At 41.8% G+C, this 16,153-nt stretch overlaps 1 protein-coding gene across 2 annotated transcripts in view; it reads right to left on the bottom strand.

Moving 5' to 3' along the window:
• The window catches only part of llgl2 (LLGL scribble cell polarity complex component 2), an 85,262-nt gene that overhangs the window by 45,951 nt on the left and 23,158 nt on the right, over nucleotides 1-16,153 (bottom strand). For both annotated transcript variants that reach the window (XM_055654027.1, XM_055654028.1), the window contains exon 2: nucleotides 5,661-5,790. In XM_055654027.1, coding sequence (XP_055510002.1) covers nucleotides 5,661-5,735 — 75 coding nt within the window. In that variant the 5' untranslated portion in view covers nucleotides 5,736-5,790. The remainder of the gene's footprint in view (nucleotides 1-5,660; nucleotides 5,791-16,153) is intronic.

Genomic DNA, 16,153 nt, shown 5'->3' with positions numbered 1-16,153 from the left:
AAACCAGCATATGATTTCTTTGAATAGTAATCCTTATCCAGCTCTTGCAGTAATATGTTAAATAGTTTAATTTTTTATCTTGATGGACAAAATGCTACAACTTGACGCATTAAGAGATGTGAATGCCAAAATAAACGAGTTGCTTTGAGAAACCATTCCAAAACGAAAATTATCAAGACCAAGCAGATTAAAATACATTTTAATTAAAAGCCTGAATGAACCATTCTTGTAAGATGTTAGTATTGAAGATAGATGTTTTGGTCTTATCAACCACAAAATAAAAGTGGAAATGAGTAACATTGGTCACAGTAATCACACGACCAAAAGCAGACAAAGTCTAAAGGACTTTCACCTACCAGTTCTTGCCTTTACCTCTCCCCCTCACTTATTTATACTGTTAATCTTTCCTTTACACTCTTTAGCCTGATACAGTGTCTCAACCCAAAATGTCAATCATCCCTTTGCCTCCCCGCCAGACCTACTGAGTTTTTCCAGCAGTTTATTTTTGCTTATGTTTTCAAACGCTGGTTCGGAATTGGAATTCAACTTGGACAGGTTTGAGTGCAGCACTCACGAAATACGCTCTGTTGGAGAAGAATCTTTTAACGGGGATGACCCATTTTGGGGAACAAAGAATTCTACGGTAAATATCTACGACAAAACAAATATCGTAGATGCAAGGAATCTGAAAACAAGAGCAGCCTAATGGCACAGCTGGTTGAGCTGCTGCCTCACAGCACCAGAACCCCAGATTCGATCCTGACCGAATGCTGCTTGTGTGGAGTTTACACATTCTCCCTATCACCACGTGGGCTTCATCCCACAATTTTTGTAGGTTAATTTGCCTCTAAAATTGGCCCAGATGTGTTAAGAGTGGATTAGAAATAGAACAACAAAGAACTGGTGTGAATAAATGATCGCTGGTCAGCATGGATTTGGTGAGCCGAAAAAATGCAGAAGAGATTCACCAGGACTTGAGGGCTTGAGCTATACAGAGAATCTGAATAGAGTGGAGGGTTTTTTTGGAATGTAGGGTGCTGTGGGTTGATCACATTGAAGTATACACAATCATAAGGGGCATGGATAAATTGAATGCTCAATCATTTTCCAAGGGTGATGGAATCTAAAACTAGATAAACTAAAACTAGCTTAAGGTGAGAAGGGAGAGATTTAAGATCCTCAAACCCCTTTTTCACGGGGCGACTTGACGCAAGAGTTAACCAAAGTTGAACATCGTGGGAACCTCTTGAATTTCTCCAAGAGTGACTTGTACACTTGTGGTTGAATATTGCAACATTATATGCATGTAGTGGCCGGTGCGATATCCGTACTGGCTCTTGCGTGTACCGTGGGAACTCCTGCGAACGGTGAACCCGGAAGCTGGACAGAGGGGACAGAAGGTGAGTAAAAATTGTCTTCTGTGGGATTGAATTTAAAAAATAAAGATTTGAATCGGCATATGGACATCAACTTATTCATGAGTTATGTTAGAGATTCAAGAAAATAACTATAATCTTTAAAAGGGACTTTACTGAAAGGTCCCGCATTTTTATGGTCCGTGAGAAATTTTTCACATGTACTGCTTTGAGAGATACAGCTCGGAGTCCTCGCCGACCAGCGATCGATGCCTTTCCGAAGCAGGGTCCGGAACGCTACCAATCAATGTTCTCCAGATACCCGTGTAAAGGAGTGAACTGCACATGCTGGTTTAAAACGAAGACAGACACAAAAAGCTGGAGTAACTCAGCGAGTCAAGCAGCATCTCTGGAGAAAAATAGGTGGTGTTTCGGGCCGAGACGCATCTTCAGACTCAATTCCGATTAGGATGTCTGAAGAAGGGTTCCGATTCGAATCGCCACCTATACTTTTTCTCCAGAGATGCTGCCTGACCCGCTGACTTACTCCAGCTTTTTATGTTTTTCTTCCCAGATCTGACTTACCTGCTGAGTTACACCAACATTTTGTGTCCGTGTTCACTATGAACATTGAATTATTTAATTTTAGGTAACTTACACTCTCTCTCTCTCCCCCCCCCCCCCCCCTCCCCCATGCAGTAATTGTCAGTTAACCAGTCCAAGGTTTGCAACGCTGGTTCCCTCTTGGGATCACACTATCCCTAGCCAACAATTGGCCTATCAGGGAACCAAATATAGACATAAAGTGCTGGAGTGCCTCAGTGGGTCAGGCAGCATCTCTGGAGGAAAGGGTTAGGCGACATTTCGGGTCGGGACCCCTCTTCAAAATACCCTGCTGAGGTCATCTGTTGTTGGCCCTGATTTGACCCGGTCTTTTCTTGCTTCCAGTTCCCCCCTACAATCATCCCGAAGAAGGGTCCCGACCAAAAATGGAATCTATTCCTTTTCTCCAGAGATGCTGCTTGGCCCGCTGAGTTACTCCAGCATTTTTTGTCTAACCTGCTGATTCAGACAGTTTTTGATTTACTCTGAAACACACGTTGGAAATTTAAACTTGGGCGCAACTAACATCGTCTTACTACCGTGGGAACTCTTTAACTCAGCGGGAAGGCAGCAGTTAATTGTTGCTCGCTTCAGTTTCCCAGGGGGTCGGGACTGGACTGGAGTTGGGAGGGAAAGGTGGGGGAGTCGAGGGAGAGGAGGGGGAGACAGATGGGGGTGTCTTCATTTACTGGCGGCGGGTGTCTGTCACTAAAACAGGCAGGTGAGATTTCACATCGACCTTGTGTGTGCCTCTCTCTCTCTCTCTCCCTCCCTCCTCTCTCACACAGGCATGACTGGAGAAACTCCGCGGGCCAGGCAGCATTTACGGAGGGAAATGGACTTTGTGTGTGGCAGGGAGGACCCATCATTCTTCAGGCTGCCTTATGTGCTACCCTCTCTTTGTCCCCCCCCCCCCCCCCCCAACTCCCTACCCACACACGCGAATGCTGGAGAAACTCAGCGGGTGCAGCAGCATCTATGGAACGAAGGAAATAGACAACGTTTCGGCCCCATTTTCACGAGGCTTCCATCTCCGCATTAGTATCCTATGAGATCTTTGGTGCTGAGACGGAAGCTGGTTACAGAAGTGGGGTCAAAAATTACCCATGAATCGTCGAGTGATCTATCTTGCTATAGGATCTTTCTCTTGACTCCATCATCAGCCCCAGTGTTTTCCAGGTAATCTCCACCCTCTGCACATTACCTTTAAGTTGCGCTCGTTACCTTAAAGCTGTCCTGTAGTGTGTGATATTTCTATCCTGGAAAAAAGATTTTTACTGTCTATCCTATCTAAGTCTTACATAATTTTATATACCTCTAATCTGGCCTTCCCACAACCCATGCGTTCCACAGAAAATAACCCAAGTCTGGTTAACCTCCCCCTATAGTTAATACCTCCAAATCCAGGCATAATTCTGGTAAAGCTCTCCCGAGTTTAAAAAAAGTAAAACTCGTGGTAAGCACGTAGAATGTACGTTGCAGGTGCGTCGGAGCTCAGGACGTCTCTTAGCCACTTGTAACGCTAATGGCAGGTGATCGGGAAATTCGGTAAGCTCATGAAGATTTTTCAACATGGTGAAAGGTGTCCACGAGAGCCCCGAGTACCCACGAGCGGCTATTACCGTAATTCTCCGAGTTCGAATCAGGGGAAACACGGGAGAACTCTTGAAATAGCTCGTACAGTGGGACAGCCCCATAAGGCCGCCAAACACTGGATACACTGCACGTCGCCAAAGCTTCTTTAATAACACTCCCCAACCTCATAGATGTGCGGAAAGGCTATCACCTCTCGTTTATCTTTCTAGTCACACTCCACCCAAATAGGATCCAGGTTCCTTTCTTCATTCATCACTTTTTTTAAATCCTGGAGCAACATATACTGGGGAAGTTAGGATTGGCTCCAGTTGTTTTCCAAGAGCAACTAGTGAAGGCCGATAAAAACCAGCCCTCAAATGTGAATCACAGTTCCGGTAAACAGACACTTTCTCCATGGCAAAAAAATGATTTTATGTTCTTCAACTCAAGGCTGTGAAATATTGTACCTTCCCCAGTCTTTCCTGAACTTGGAATAAAGAGATCTGCAATTTACAATGACACTGAGCCAGGAGTGAAATGTGAAGAGGAGAACAAACTGTTGGCATGTAGATATTAAATGCAGATTAACACAACAATGTGTGAGGAAACAGATTCTGGGCAGAAACAGATAATTGTAACTGGAAATCCTGGTTTAGTCGGAGAAGTTTTCTGTTTTCAGAGATACAGCGTGGAAACATGCACTTCACCAGACTGACTCCATGCTGAATCCTCGATCACCCGTTCACACTCGTTCCATGTTATCGCACTTTCTGATATTCTCCCTATGTGTTAAAGGCAATTTTACTGAGGCTAATAAAACCCCCACATTTTTGGGATGTGGGAGGAAACTGGAGCACCCAGAGGAAGCCTGCGTGATCAGGGGGAGAACGGGCAAACTCCACATAGATGACACCCGAGGTCAGGATTCAAACCAGGTCTTTGGTCGTGTGAGGCAGCAGCTCCACCAGCTGCACCATTGTGCTGCTGCAAAGTGGTGTGAATGCACCTCATAGAATGGAACCAGCAGAGGAGATGGCACAAGCAATGCAACCAGTGCCATTCTCTTGCTCTTTTTCTGAGGCTCTCCAAATCTTTATGTGACAACATGAATGAGTATAGACATTGGGAGGTCATGTTGCAGTTACGAGTATTGTGTTCAGTTCTGGGAAGCGTGTTATAGGAAAGACGTTGTCAGGCTGAAAAAGGTGCAGAGATGATTTTGAAGGATGTTGCCAGGGCTCAGGCTAGAGGGATGGTTTGAGCAGGATAGGACTGTTTTTCCTTGGAGTGCAGGAGGATGAGGGGTGATCTTATGGAGGTGTACAAAACCATGAGAGGAATGTCAGGTAGGCGCACAGAGTCTCTTGCCCAGAGTAAGGGAATCGAGGGCCAGAGGACAGAGGTTTAAATTGAGGGGGGGGGGGGGGGGGGGGGGGGGAGGAGATCTCATAGGAACCTGAGGGGTAATGTTTTCCACACAGAGAGTGGTGGGTGTAAGGAATGAGCTGCTGGAGGAAGTAGTTGAGGCAGGTACTATTGCAATGTTGAAGAAACATTTAGACAGATACATGGATAGGGCAGGTTTAGAGGGATATGTGCCATATGCAGGCAGGTCTGGCTAGTGTGGATGGGACATGTTAGTTGATGTGGGCAAGTTGGGTCAAATGGCCTGTTTCCACACTGTATGACTCTACTCTAAACCTCCTCTGCAACTTTTCCAAAGCTTCCACATCCTTCCTGTATATGGGCAACCAGAACAACATACAATATTCCAATAATCCCCTCTATCCTTTCCTCGTGGATCTGGTTCAGACTTTTTCATTTTGTCTGCATCATTTATTTGCTAACTGCCCAATCTTAAAATAATTCTTACCTTTGCAACTTTGATCTGAGCCCTAGCATAGACCTTCTTTCTGTTATTTCCACTCCTTCCCCGCTCAACATAACACTTCTTACTTCTGGTGTTCTGATGAAGGATCCTCGACATGAAATATTGACTATTGGTTCATTACCCAGTGTGGCGGTCTGGCCTGCTGAATGCTTCCAGCATTCTCTATTTAAGCAAAAGTCCAAGATTAGCACTCAAGAATACTGGAGCACGTTCTGAAAAATAGCAAAATGACTAACCTTATTGAATTGAAACAAGTCCTGCTTGATACGTTCTCTGTGTAACTCATTCCCATGTCTTCGGAATCTCTTCATTGCTCTTACTCAATGGTGACAAGCAGCTTCCACACAACAGCCAAGTGAGCAGCTCCTGCACAAAGAAGATAGAAATGGTTAATTCACAATTGAACAGATGCCAACACTTGCCCTTTTTCCAGCCTCTGACAGCAGGGTACTCTCAGTTAAACATGGAACATCAAGTCTTTTGTGAAGCTGTGCCTAACCAAATCACACAGCTGGCCCACATTCAGTTGGCAATCATTAACCTCCATGTTTACAAAGGCACAATTCAAACAGTGCTTCTTCCACATGACATTTGATAGACAGAACCTCATTACAGCCCTATCAATATTGCTTAGTTACAGAACTGGGTTTTCTAGATAGTTTCCTACTATTGATCTCTCCCAAAAATCTATTCTGCTCAAAGATGCTGTTTCAGGATGGATGCTATTGCAGAAGGACTCAATTGGCTAGTTAGTTAATCGAATCCTCAAAATGATGTAAAGTATCTAGCAAATTATGTCCTCTTTTTGATGATGGGTCTCGACCCAAAACGTCGCCTGTTCCTTCTCTCCATAGATGCTGCCTCACCAGCTGAGTTTCTCCAGCATTTGTCTACCTTCCTCTTTCTTTGGTAAACATCTTTTCCCTCTGTCTTAGATGGATCCTTCACATGCATCTCCTGTGTCCCACAGTTCCTATCTTGTCCCCTCTCACCAGACAGAACAAGAATAGAGTTCCCCTGGTCCGTTCACTCCACTAGCCTCCGCATTCACCATATTCTCCGACATTTCCGCCAACCTTCAACGTGATCCCACCACTGGTCACATCTTCCTATCGCTGCTGCTTTCTACAGAGACTTCCCACTTCAACCTTCTTTCACCTCCCGTCCCATTCAAACCACCCCTTCCCAGGTACTTTACCCTGCAATCACCTGACCCTATACCGCCTCCCTTACATCAATCCGGGAACCCCAGCAACCCTTCCTGGTGAGACAGAGGTTCACATTCACCTCTAACCCCATCTACTACATTGGGTACTCCTGATGTGGCCTCCTCTACATCAGTGAGATTAAATGTAGAGTAGACAACCATTTTGAACACTTGTGCTCGGTCTCCCAATGCCCCCCCCCCCCACCCCCTGGATGGCCGTAATCCCCCACGACAACCCCCCCCCCCCCCCCACCCAATCACCAGTCTCAACCTGAAACATTGACTATCCATGTTCTCGATCTAGACAACTTGCATGCCATGGGCCAATAAGGAAAGAATGCATTTTTATTCCTAGTAACTTCAAAAGATATCAACTTCAAAACAGTTTACCTCAGAGATCCTTAGCAAATATTAGTCATATCAGCTTGAGCAGTCATCAATTCCCTACCATCACTAATCAAAAATGTATCAGTCCCATAAGTTATGTCCTCTGGCATTCAATAGAATTAACATCCATGGATATACCTGCTTCCTGACTTCCTAACTATATCCAACAAAATGTATTTCAGTCTCAGTCCCCTCATTGTAAACAACTGATTTCTAATTCCCCAGCTTCCCTCTCATCTTTAAATATCTGATGGACAGGTGCAATTTTCCAATACAAAGGAATTGTTCACGACTCGAGAGAACTTCATGGTAGCTTAGAGTCTGCAAAAATTCTCATTTGCCAGAGTGGAAATTACCTGGTTCTGAATATACAGCATAATGGCACTGAACTAAACTAATTATGTTAATTTTGGTAATTCTCAAATTCCAATTCATTATTAATTTCCTTACATCCTGAATACTGTTTAGTGGTTTAGCTTTGAGAGATAGTGTGTAAATCGGCTCCTTCTGCCCACCAAGTCCATGCAGACGATTAATCATCCAGTCCCATACTATCCATGTTATCCCACTTTCACATCCTACACACTAGAGACAATTTACAGAAGCCAATTAACAGTACAAAACTGCAGGTCTTTGGAATGTAGAAGGAAACCCGTGCACCCAGAGGAACCCCACGTGGTCACAGGGAAAACGTGCAAACTCTGCACAGACAGTACCCGTAGTCAGAATCAAACCCAGCTCTCTGGCGCTATGAAGCAGCAACTCTACCGCTGCGCCACCATGTTTTCCACCTATTTTAGATACTGATGTGAAGTTTCAATGTGTCCATCATCTAATTTTGTTTACTATATCACTTCTGGTTTTTGACGCAATTCATTCAAATAGCAAAAGAAAACATTTTAATTTCCCTGGAATGTACAAGTTTCCTTTTGCTGCTCCATTTTTTTTCATCCATTGAGACTCTTCTTAACAAATCTGTGCTTGATTGCCCTTTGTGTGAATGTTGTTGCTTAAGACAGTTTTAATAATTGAATTTCATGGGTCTTCAGGTTAAGAAATTGGTTGTGATGTTAAATTCCATTATGATTATATTCTGCAGTAATCTTACCCATGAGGAGACCATTCACAATTAATTGAGTCAGTCTACATCGCACTGCATGAAAGTTAACCTGGTCCACATGCAGAATCTGTAGTTTGTTTCATCTGAACAAGCCAGGAATAAAAGTTATTACTCCAAGTTGACGAGCTTTTAAAAAAAACAGGCTCACTACATACTAGAACAGATACTCCATACTACAACAGGTAACTAACCTACATATAATCCTGAAATACACGAGACTGCTCATACCAGTTTAAAGTAAAAACCTGTCCTTTAATTATACACTTACCTAATTTGTGCTCATATACGTTCTCACCTACCAGTTGCTAGTGAGACCTACATCGCTCCCTTTAAATTCTAGACTTCTCCAGCCACATTTCTTACTGATCCCGAACCTATTTTTCTTATCCACAATGTCAACATAGAAACATAGAAAATAGGTGCGGGATGAGGCCACTTGGCCCTTCGAGCCAGCATCATCATTCGTTGTAATCATGGCTGATCATCCACAATCAGTAACCCGTGCCTGCCTTCTCCCCATATCCCTTAGACCCCAAGAGCTCTATCTAACTCTTTTAAATTCATCAAGTGAATTTGCCTCTACTGCCTTATGTCCATTTATTCTTAGACTGCGGCCCCTGTTTCTGGACTCCAACGTTGGGAACATTTTTCCTGCATCTAGCTTGTCCAGTCCTTTTATAATTTCATATGTTATACAATTGCCAAAATGTGAACATTGTGATCAATCTGCTGATCAAACTGCACAGATGTTCCCTGGTCTGCTGAGTGTTTCTAGTGTTTTCAGCTTTTACTTCAGATTTCCAGTATCTACAGTTTTGTTGATCTTTATATACTCATTATACGAATAATATTTTTGGACTTGTTCTGTATTTTCATTTATACTCCACATCAACAGGAAAACATACAGAGCTAGCATATAGCAGAAATACAAAAGAGCACATTTGTAATGATTTGTAATTATGGCAAAAACCTAGGTTGTAAACTGTCAGACAATCTTAAAGTTGTGCAGAGAAATATTTCCAGAAATCAGCACCGGAGACAATTCTACAAATGTGATTATAAAGCTCACTTAACCGTCAACCGCTAATCAAATTACAGATCGCGTAGTGTAATTAGAAACGACTTATGAAACTGCAAATTAATAGGCAAAAATCAAATTGAGGGCACAGCAAACTGAAATGGGAATGACTAACAAGCCACTTAAGAATTGTCCTTAAAATTCCAGTAATACCCAACTGTCAGCACCGTCTCAACTAGGAGCCAAAGCACATCTATGTATGAAAGAGGATCCAAGTTAATATTTACATAAACAGATGGCTGGCAAGATAACCATCTGCAAAACTGCCTGTCTGCACCTCAAGCATAATACCAAAAATGATTGAACACAGAGTGATCCGCAAGTCGAATGGACTGAAGAGGAAAAAAAGTTTGAACTTCAACATAGTGGGTTCCAATTAACCAGAATTCTCTCAGTCACTCATTTCCACCTGCATCGGGGTGCAATGGCTTCAACACTTCTAACTCCAGTCGTTGGAATTATAGAAATCAAACCTAAATTTAGAGATTAAATCAAAATTTACAGACAATAGTGTATATTTAGTAAATATTATCAGAGCATTGACACCTAGCAGCAGACTGATATTGTCCACCTGTTAGAGCAATTTTTGATACCATCACTTGCATTGTTTGCCATGGTACACAAGTAATATTACATACTGCTAATTTATTAACAAAAGCACAACTCCCATCTCATCCGCTCTCAAAGCTAAATTTACTCTCCAATTGAATTGAAGCCTTACAGTCCATGCATTTGTAGAACACACATATGGGCAACAAACCAAACCATCCTTGCGCATTTTCCTGGCCCAGCTGGTTCTTTTGCAACATACCCTGCATATTGCATCCGCATTGCATATCAGTACAGACAGAGTTATTTTCTTCCTTTAAAGAAAACCAGTGTCTCTCCACCACCATCTCCATTGAACCTGGTTGAATTTACTCCCCATGTCATCCAAGGACCAAAGGAGACAAGCGACTGCGGATGGTGGAATATAGAGTAAAAACAATCTGCCCATCATCCCTTCCTTACCAGATTACAATTATTAGCCTCCAGCAGCCATCTTCACCCTCCCCATCTTCCCTACCCCATTTGCCCATCACCTATCTATCTCCATCCTATCCCTCCCATTCACCACTTTATTTGGATATCTTCCATCTACAATCATGTCCTGATGCAGGGTCTTGACCCAAAATGTTGACCATCCCGTGGCCTCCACAGATGTTGCTTGACCATTGAGCTGCTCTAGCAGTTTCACCCTACACATTACTTCAAAGTAAAGCAGCAATTTATCTGTACTATTTCTACTTTGATATAGAAGATAGTGTCATCACAATATGGCCTCTATACTGAAGAAATCAAACAGTAGAGACAGATTTTTGCAGAATACTTCTTAATCCACAAGTGGCTACTCCAACGTAAACTGTCTTTGGCCTCCTACACGGTTCCAATGAAAATTTACGCAAGCATCTCATCTTCCATCTTAGAATTTTCAGGACTCCATTAAATTAGAAAACAGATAATCAGTCTTGCTTCTCATTTACAAGATTCAGTTTCACCCTTTTATTATTTAACTTTCCATTTGTATCCTATTTACCTCACCTCCAGATATGTCATTACTGTGCTCTATCAGCTGTCACCACTATTATGTGCAACATTCAATCTCCCCTGGTCTTTACCCCACAGATCTTCTTGTTCGCTCTGGCTCCCTCATCCTTTCCTTGCAACTTAAACAAAAGGCACAACTCTACACCATTCTCTGATGAATGTAATTTCCAAAACTGAACACCAGGTGGCTCCACAGACCAAATGATGTCTAAATGCTTTCACTTTCATGTCAAATTAATTTCCTTTAGGGTTACTTGTTGGCTCATAGGTGAAGATGAAGTTCTGCTTGCGCAGGTGGGCAAGGACATCCAAAGAGCACTACACTGTGCTCAGGATCCAACTTTTCCGTTTAGGTTTTAGTTTGTAGATACAGCGCGGAAATACCGTGCCACCCTGTGGGCCCAACAACAGCAAGAAAGATTGTTTGAGGTTGGGGTTGCCAAGAGAAATAAGTTGTATCATACGGGTAATTTATTCTGGACACATATCTCAATGCGTACCGTTAACAAACACACAATAATTGGATATTTAAATAATGCCATAAAGAATTTAAAAAAGACACGAGCATGCATTAGAATGGAGTGGAGCTACCAACAAATGAAACATTGCAAACAATGAAGTCCCAGACACATCCTACAAATACAACTCTAGAGCCTTCTAAGCTTTCCTGTTACTTTACTTCAACATATTTCTTAAACGTTGACTATTTTTCTTCACCCCTAAACATACAATGATCTAAGTGATGGGGTACTTCCACTGCCATCAGTAACATCAGATCAAGAATGATATAGCTACATCATTGGATCTGCATGAATGATGAGTGGATCAGCAAGGGACAAACTTCCATTACATCACCTTTGCCAATCTAGTTACTGCAGTTGATTACAAAGATTAATCTTCAAACAAAGGCGATGCATGTTGTATGGTACTAATAATAGAGAGTACAGAGGAGATTTACTAGAATGTTGCCTGGGTTTCAACAACTAAGTTACAGAGATAGGTTGAATAAGTTAGGTCTTTATTCTCTGGAGCGCAGAAAGTTAAGGGGGGACTTGATAGAGGTCTTTAAAATGATGAGAGGGATAGACAGAGTTGATGTGGACAAGCTTTTTCCTTTGAGAATAGGGAAGATTCAAACAAGAGGACATGACTTCAGAATTAAAGGACAGAAGTTTAGGGGTAACATGAGGGGGAACTTCTTTACTCAGAGAGTGGTAGCGGTGTGGAATGAGCTTCCGGTGGAAATGGTGGCGGCAGGTTCGTTGGTATCATTTAAAAAGAAATTGGATAGGCATATGGATGAGAAGGGAATGGAGGGTTATGGTATGAGTGCAGGCAGGTGGGACTAAGGGAAAAAAGTTGTTTGGCACGGACATGTAGGGCCGAGATGGCCTGTTTCCGTGCTGTAATTGTTATATGGTTATAATGTATTAATAAACAGGCTGCACTTTGATCTGGCAATTTAAAATTGTCATCCATTAGCAGCTTAATTATATGGGCCACAATCTGTAACCTCAACCTAGCATTGCCTCTGAAGCAATACAATTAAATCCGAGAACTAAGCCTGTTCAATGAAGGGCAAGCAGAGTGCATCATAAAACAGTGAGGTGGGAAATTGGCATATCCAACATATTAAACATGCGCATGGGATGAAAAGTAGTGGACAGAGCTAAACTATCACCTCAGAACACTGCGATCTTGCTCAGCTAGTAGAAAAAACACCAAAAAGATTCCCATTCTTACTGGTTTGGTGGATTTAATGGTTTATCATCGTGTGCACAAGATAGTGTTATCCAGGAAAATCTTAAGATGCACAAAAAAAAGCAGCCAGCACAAAAGAGAAAACAGCAAATAATTCTGAGTCTTAGAATTGAGATTTTAAACAGTTGAGGGACTGCAATAAAAGCAAATGTGTATTTTTACAATACTGGAGAGATTTCAGCACAGAACATTAAAAATGTCATATCTCCACTGTTTCAAGTAGTATAGTGTTAACTATTTCAGGGACTGCTACTCAAATGTGCAAGAGATAGTAGAGATAAAATCAAGTTATTCAACCAGTTTATATCTCAAAAATATAAATTTTTAAGACAACAAAAAATTTGACAATGCAATAAAGAGGCAATTTCGGCATTCATTTCATTATAATTCAAAACATTTTCAAGTTTGTTGCTTTGCAGAGATGCAAGTTTCATAGTAATATCTGTAACACTTTTATGAAGTTGGCATTAAGTGCTCTGAATGGCCATATTTCAAAGAGTGTAACGGTGGTTACTCTTGGTGTCCACCCTATTTTAGAGTAACCACCATTACACTAGAATGGTAATTTAAGACCAAATAACTTCCCAAGGAGATTGAACATTTTCTAGTTTGATTAACTCATTAATGAAATTATGAGAAGTAACCTTAATATCAAGATTCTTTAAAAGCTGCTGCATACCAAAATTAGTGAATATTTTTGGTGTTCACCATCACACGCACATTTTGCAGTAGCTATATTTCCATCAAATGACGTACCTGTAGTCTCTTATTATGTATGGACAATTACTTCCATAAAGGTTATTCACAACATGAGAAAGAAATTACAAAAAAGAAATACTGGAAGAAACAGGAGCTACTTTCATTTTGGTGTCCACTCTTGGACACTGTAACGCACGTTTCAGTAGATAACAGGGATATTGCTCATTTGGTCACATACTCCATGTTTATAGCAAGAAAGTACATTTATATGTTGAAAAAGAGCAAAAGTGAAGAAATCAGCTATCATGCTTTAGAAAAAAACGACTTTCTAAATTTCATGTAACGGTTGTTATGGTGGACCAAGCATAAAGTGTAAAAAAAACGCATAGGAGCGCATGTTAAACGAGGAATTTTGTTCATTAATTAAACTAGCTCTTCCTGTCAAGTACTGCCGCTGTGAAAGTTTTTGATTAATCTGAATCATGTCGAAATAATTTGTGAACTTCAGTTTTATGTATGTCACACGTTTTGTACCCAGTATTGTAAAAACACACAAATAGATGCACTTGGGCCAGCACACAAAGAGTCACCATGCTCCAGTACCCCTGCATGTTCATACTGAAGCATTTGCAACCATGTTCAGCAGATGTAGCAGGTTGGCAACCCATCTCAACCCATTCCACCCTCAGAACATAATCTTCAAACAACTCCAATAATTCCCCAAGATTTTAAAAATCACACCCTCGATGGAGCAAAGGCTTATCCTGAAGCCTTGGGCCCAGATCCAGGTTAGCTACTAACCAAGTTATTTCTGTAGCGTTACACCACAGCTGGTAACACCAATGTGAAAAATTGCTTGACAGGAGAAATCCAATTATCAACCAATCAATCAGCAGTCAAGTGAAGAATGGTGTTGACAAGCCCATTACACAGCACGTACACCCTATTAGTTGCACACCAGTTTATTTTTCATTCCTCTAAATTGAAGCAACTCATGTCAACTTAAAAAACTAGACTTTTGCCATAGAAGTGCAAGGCAAAGAGCCTCTCTAACGAGAGTCTAACCACCATGATCGACATTCAATAACGCTGCTATTTGTCGTCCGGGAGTGCCTTCCCTGTGAGGGCAGCAGTGGTTCAAGGTAGCTCAAGATTTACGGGTAGTTTACTATTGCCCATTGGTTAGAGTTTCCAGTAATTTTATAGAAAATGGGAACTGGAGCAGTTTCTAAAAGAGAAAAAGTAAAAAGAATCAATTGAGCGTGTAAAGCAAAGAGAACAAAGACTGACAAGGCAATGAGGAGATTGGCACGGTCTACATCAGAATTAAGCTTCAATGCAAGGAGGGGCTAGATTAATGAAAGGCATTAAAAGGAAACTAAAGGAAATCTGTACTGAACTCTTTTTGATCTCACTGGCCTTTGGGGAATGAAACTGAGCAGGTGAAAGGGTGAGCAGTTGAAAAGCATTTTGATGAGAGCAAATCACAATTTAAATTTAGCAAAGTTATTGGAAAGGAGTAAGATCACAGAACTAAAAGTTCCACAGGAAATGCGACCTCTACTCCATCACAGAATTTGGCTTCTGTTCAACCACTCCCAAATTTCCTTGCAATATAAAACTTGTTATGTTTCCATCTTACTCTAGTTCCAATGAAAAGTCATTAATCCAATTTTTTTTTTAACTTTCTCTTCACCAATGCTCTCTGACCTCCCTCTCAGCCTGAAATAAACTCATCAGCAACCACATTCTCTTAAAGGGCTCTGCAATGTTCGATAAAAATTGTCACCCCATCTTTACTTCAAATAGCTGACCCCTTATCCTGAAACAGTACGACCTTTTTCTGTACAACAGCAGTTCAATGTTCAAAGTTCTTGGATGAAATTAACTATTTCACACTTAATAATCACTTCACATTAATGCAACTGATGAAACAGCTCAATATTCATAAGGCATTTACTCCTGGATCACCGGGACCATTTCTATGGAAAGTGGGACGTGCACAGGTGGGACTGATACACCTTTGAACATAGAAAAGAACAGTACAGGAACAGGGCCTTTGGTCTAGTCTCTGTTGAACAAGAGGTCGAGATAAACTAATTGCATCTGCTCAAGCATGACCCATACACCGCCCCCCACTCCCTGCAAATGCATGTCCCTTTCTAAAATCCATTACCCTCTTTAAAAAAAACTTCCCTCACCCATCTCTTTTAATTTTTGTTCCTCTAACCTTCAAGCTATGCACTCTTATCTGACATTTCCACCCTGGGGAAAAAGGCTCTGAATCCCTACCCTTTGCCTCTCATAATTTCATATCTACCAGGTCTCCCTTCAGCCTTCGATGTTCCACAGAAAACAATCCTTAACCATTGTGGGACCAATACTTTGTTGGGAAGGCTTTAACAGAGTTGGTAAGGGAGAGGGCCTCTCTGCATAGTACACTTTGGTGAAGGGGGGGGGGGGGGGGGAAGGAGAGGGGAGCTCCCAGAAGGGAACCTGGGTGGAAAGAACTAAATTTCAACATTATTAGGCAGATGCTCGAGAGTAAATTGGAGGCAATTGTTATTAAACAAGTGGGGTTTGGTTAAAGGCCAGCTGATCAGAGGTCAGGACTGACATATTCTACTATGGAGGACGACAAGGACGGCAGAGTAACAGAACGGACCACATGGAAGTGAGTTCTTTGGCCCACCAAGTCCATACCAACCATCACACTAGCTTTGTTATCACATTTTCTCATCCACTCCCTACACACTAAAGGCAATTTACAGAGGCCAATTACCTGACAAACCTGCATCTCTTTGGAATGCGAGAGGAAGCCAGATCACCCAGAGGAAACCCATGTATTCCGAGGGCAAACATGCAAAATCCACACAGGCAGCACCAGAGG

The sequence above is a fragment of the Leucoraja erinacea genome, chromosome 23, assembly GCF_028641065.1.
Source record: "Leucoraja erinacea ecotype New England chromosome 23, Leri_hhj_1, whole genome shotgun sequence".
Lineage (NCBI taxonomy): Eukaryota > Metazoa > Chordata > Chondrichthyes > Rajiformes > Rajidae > Leucoraja > Leucoraja erinaceus.
Note: the sequence above shows the minus strand (reverse complement) of the source record. Positions and strands in the feature narration are given on the sequence as shown.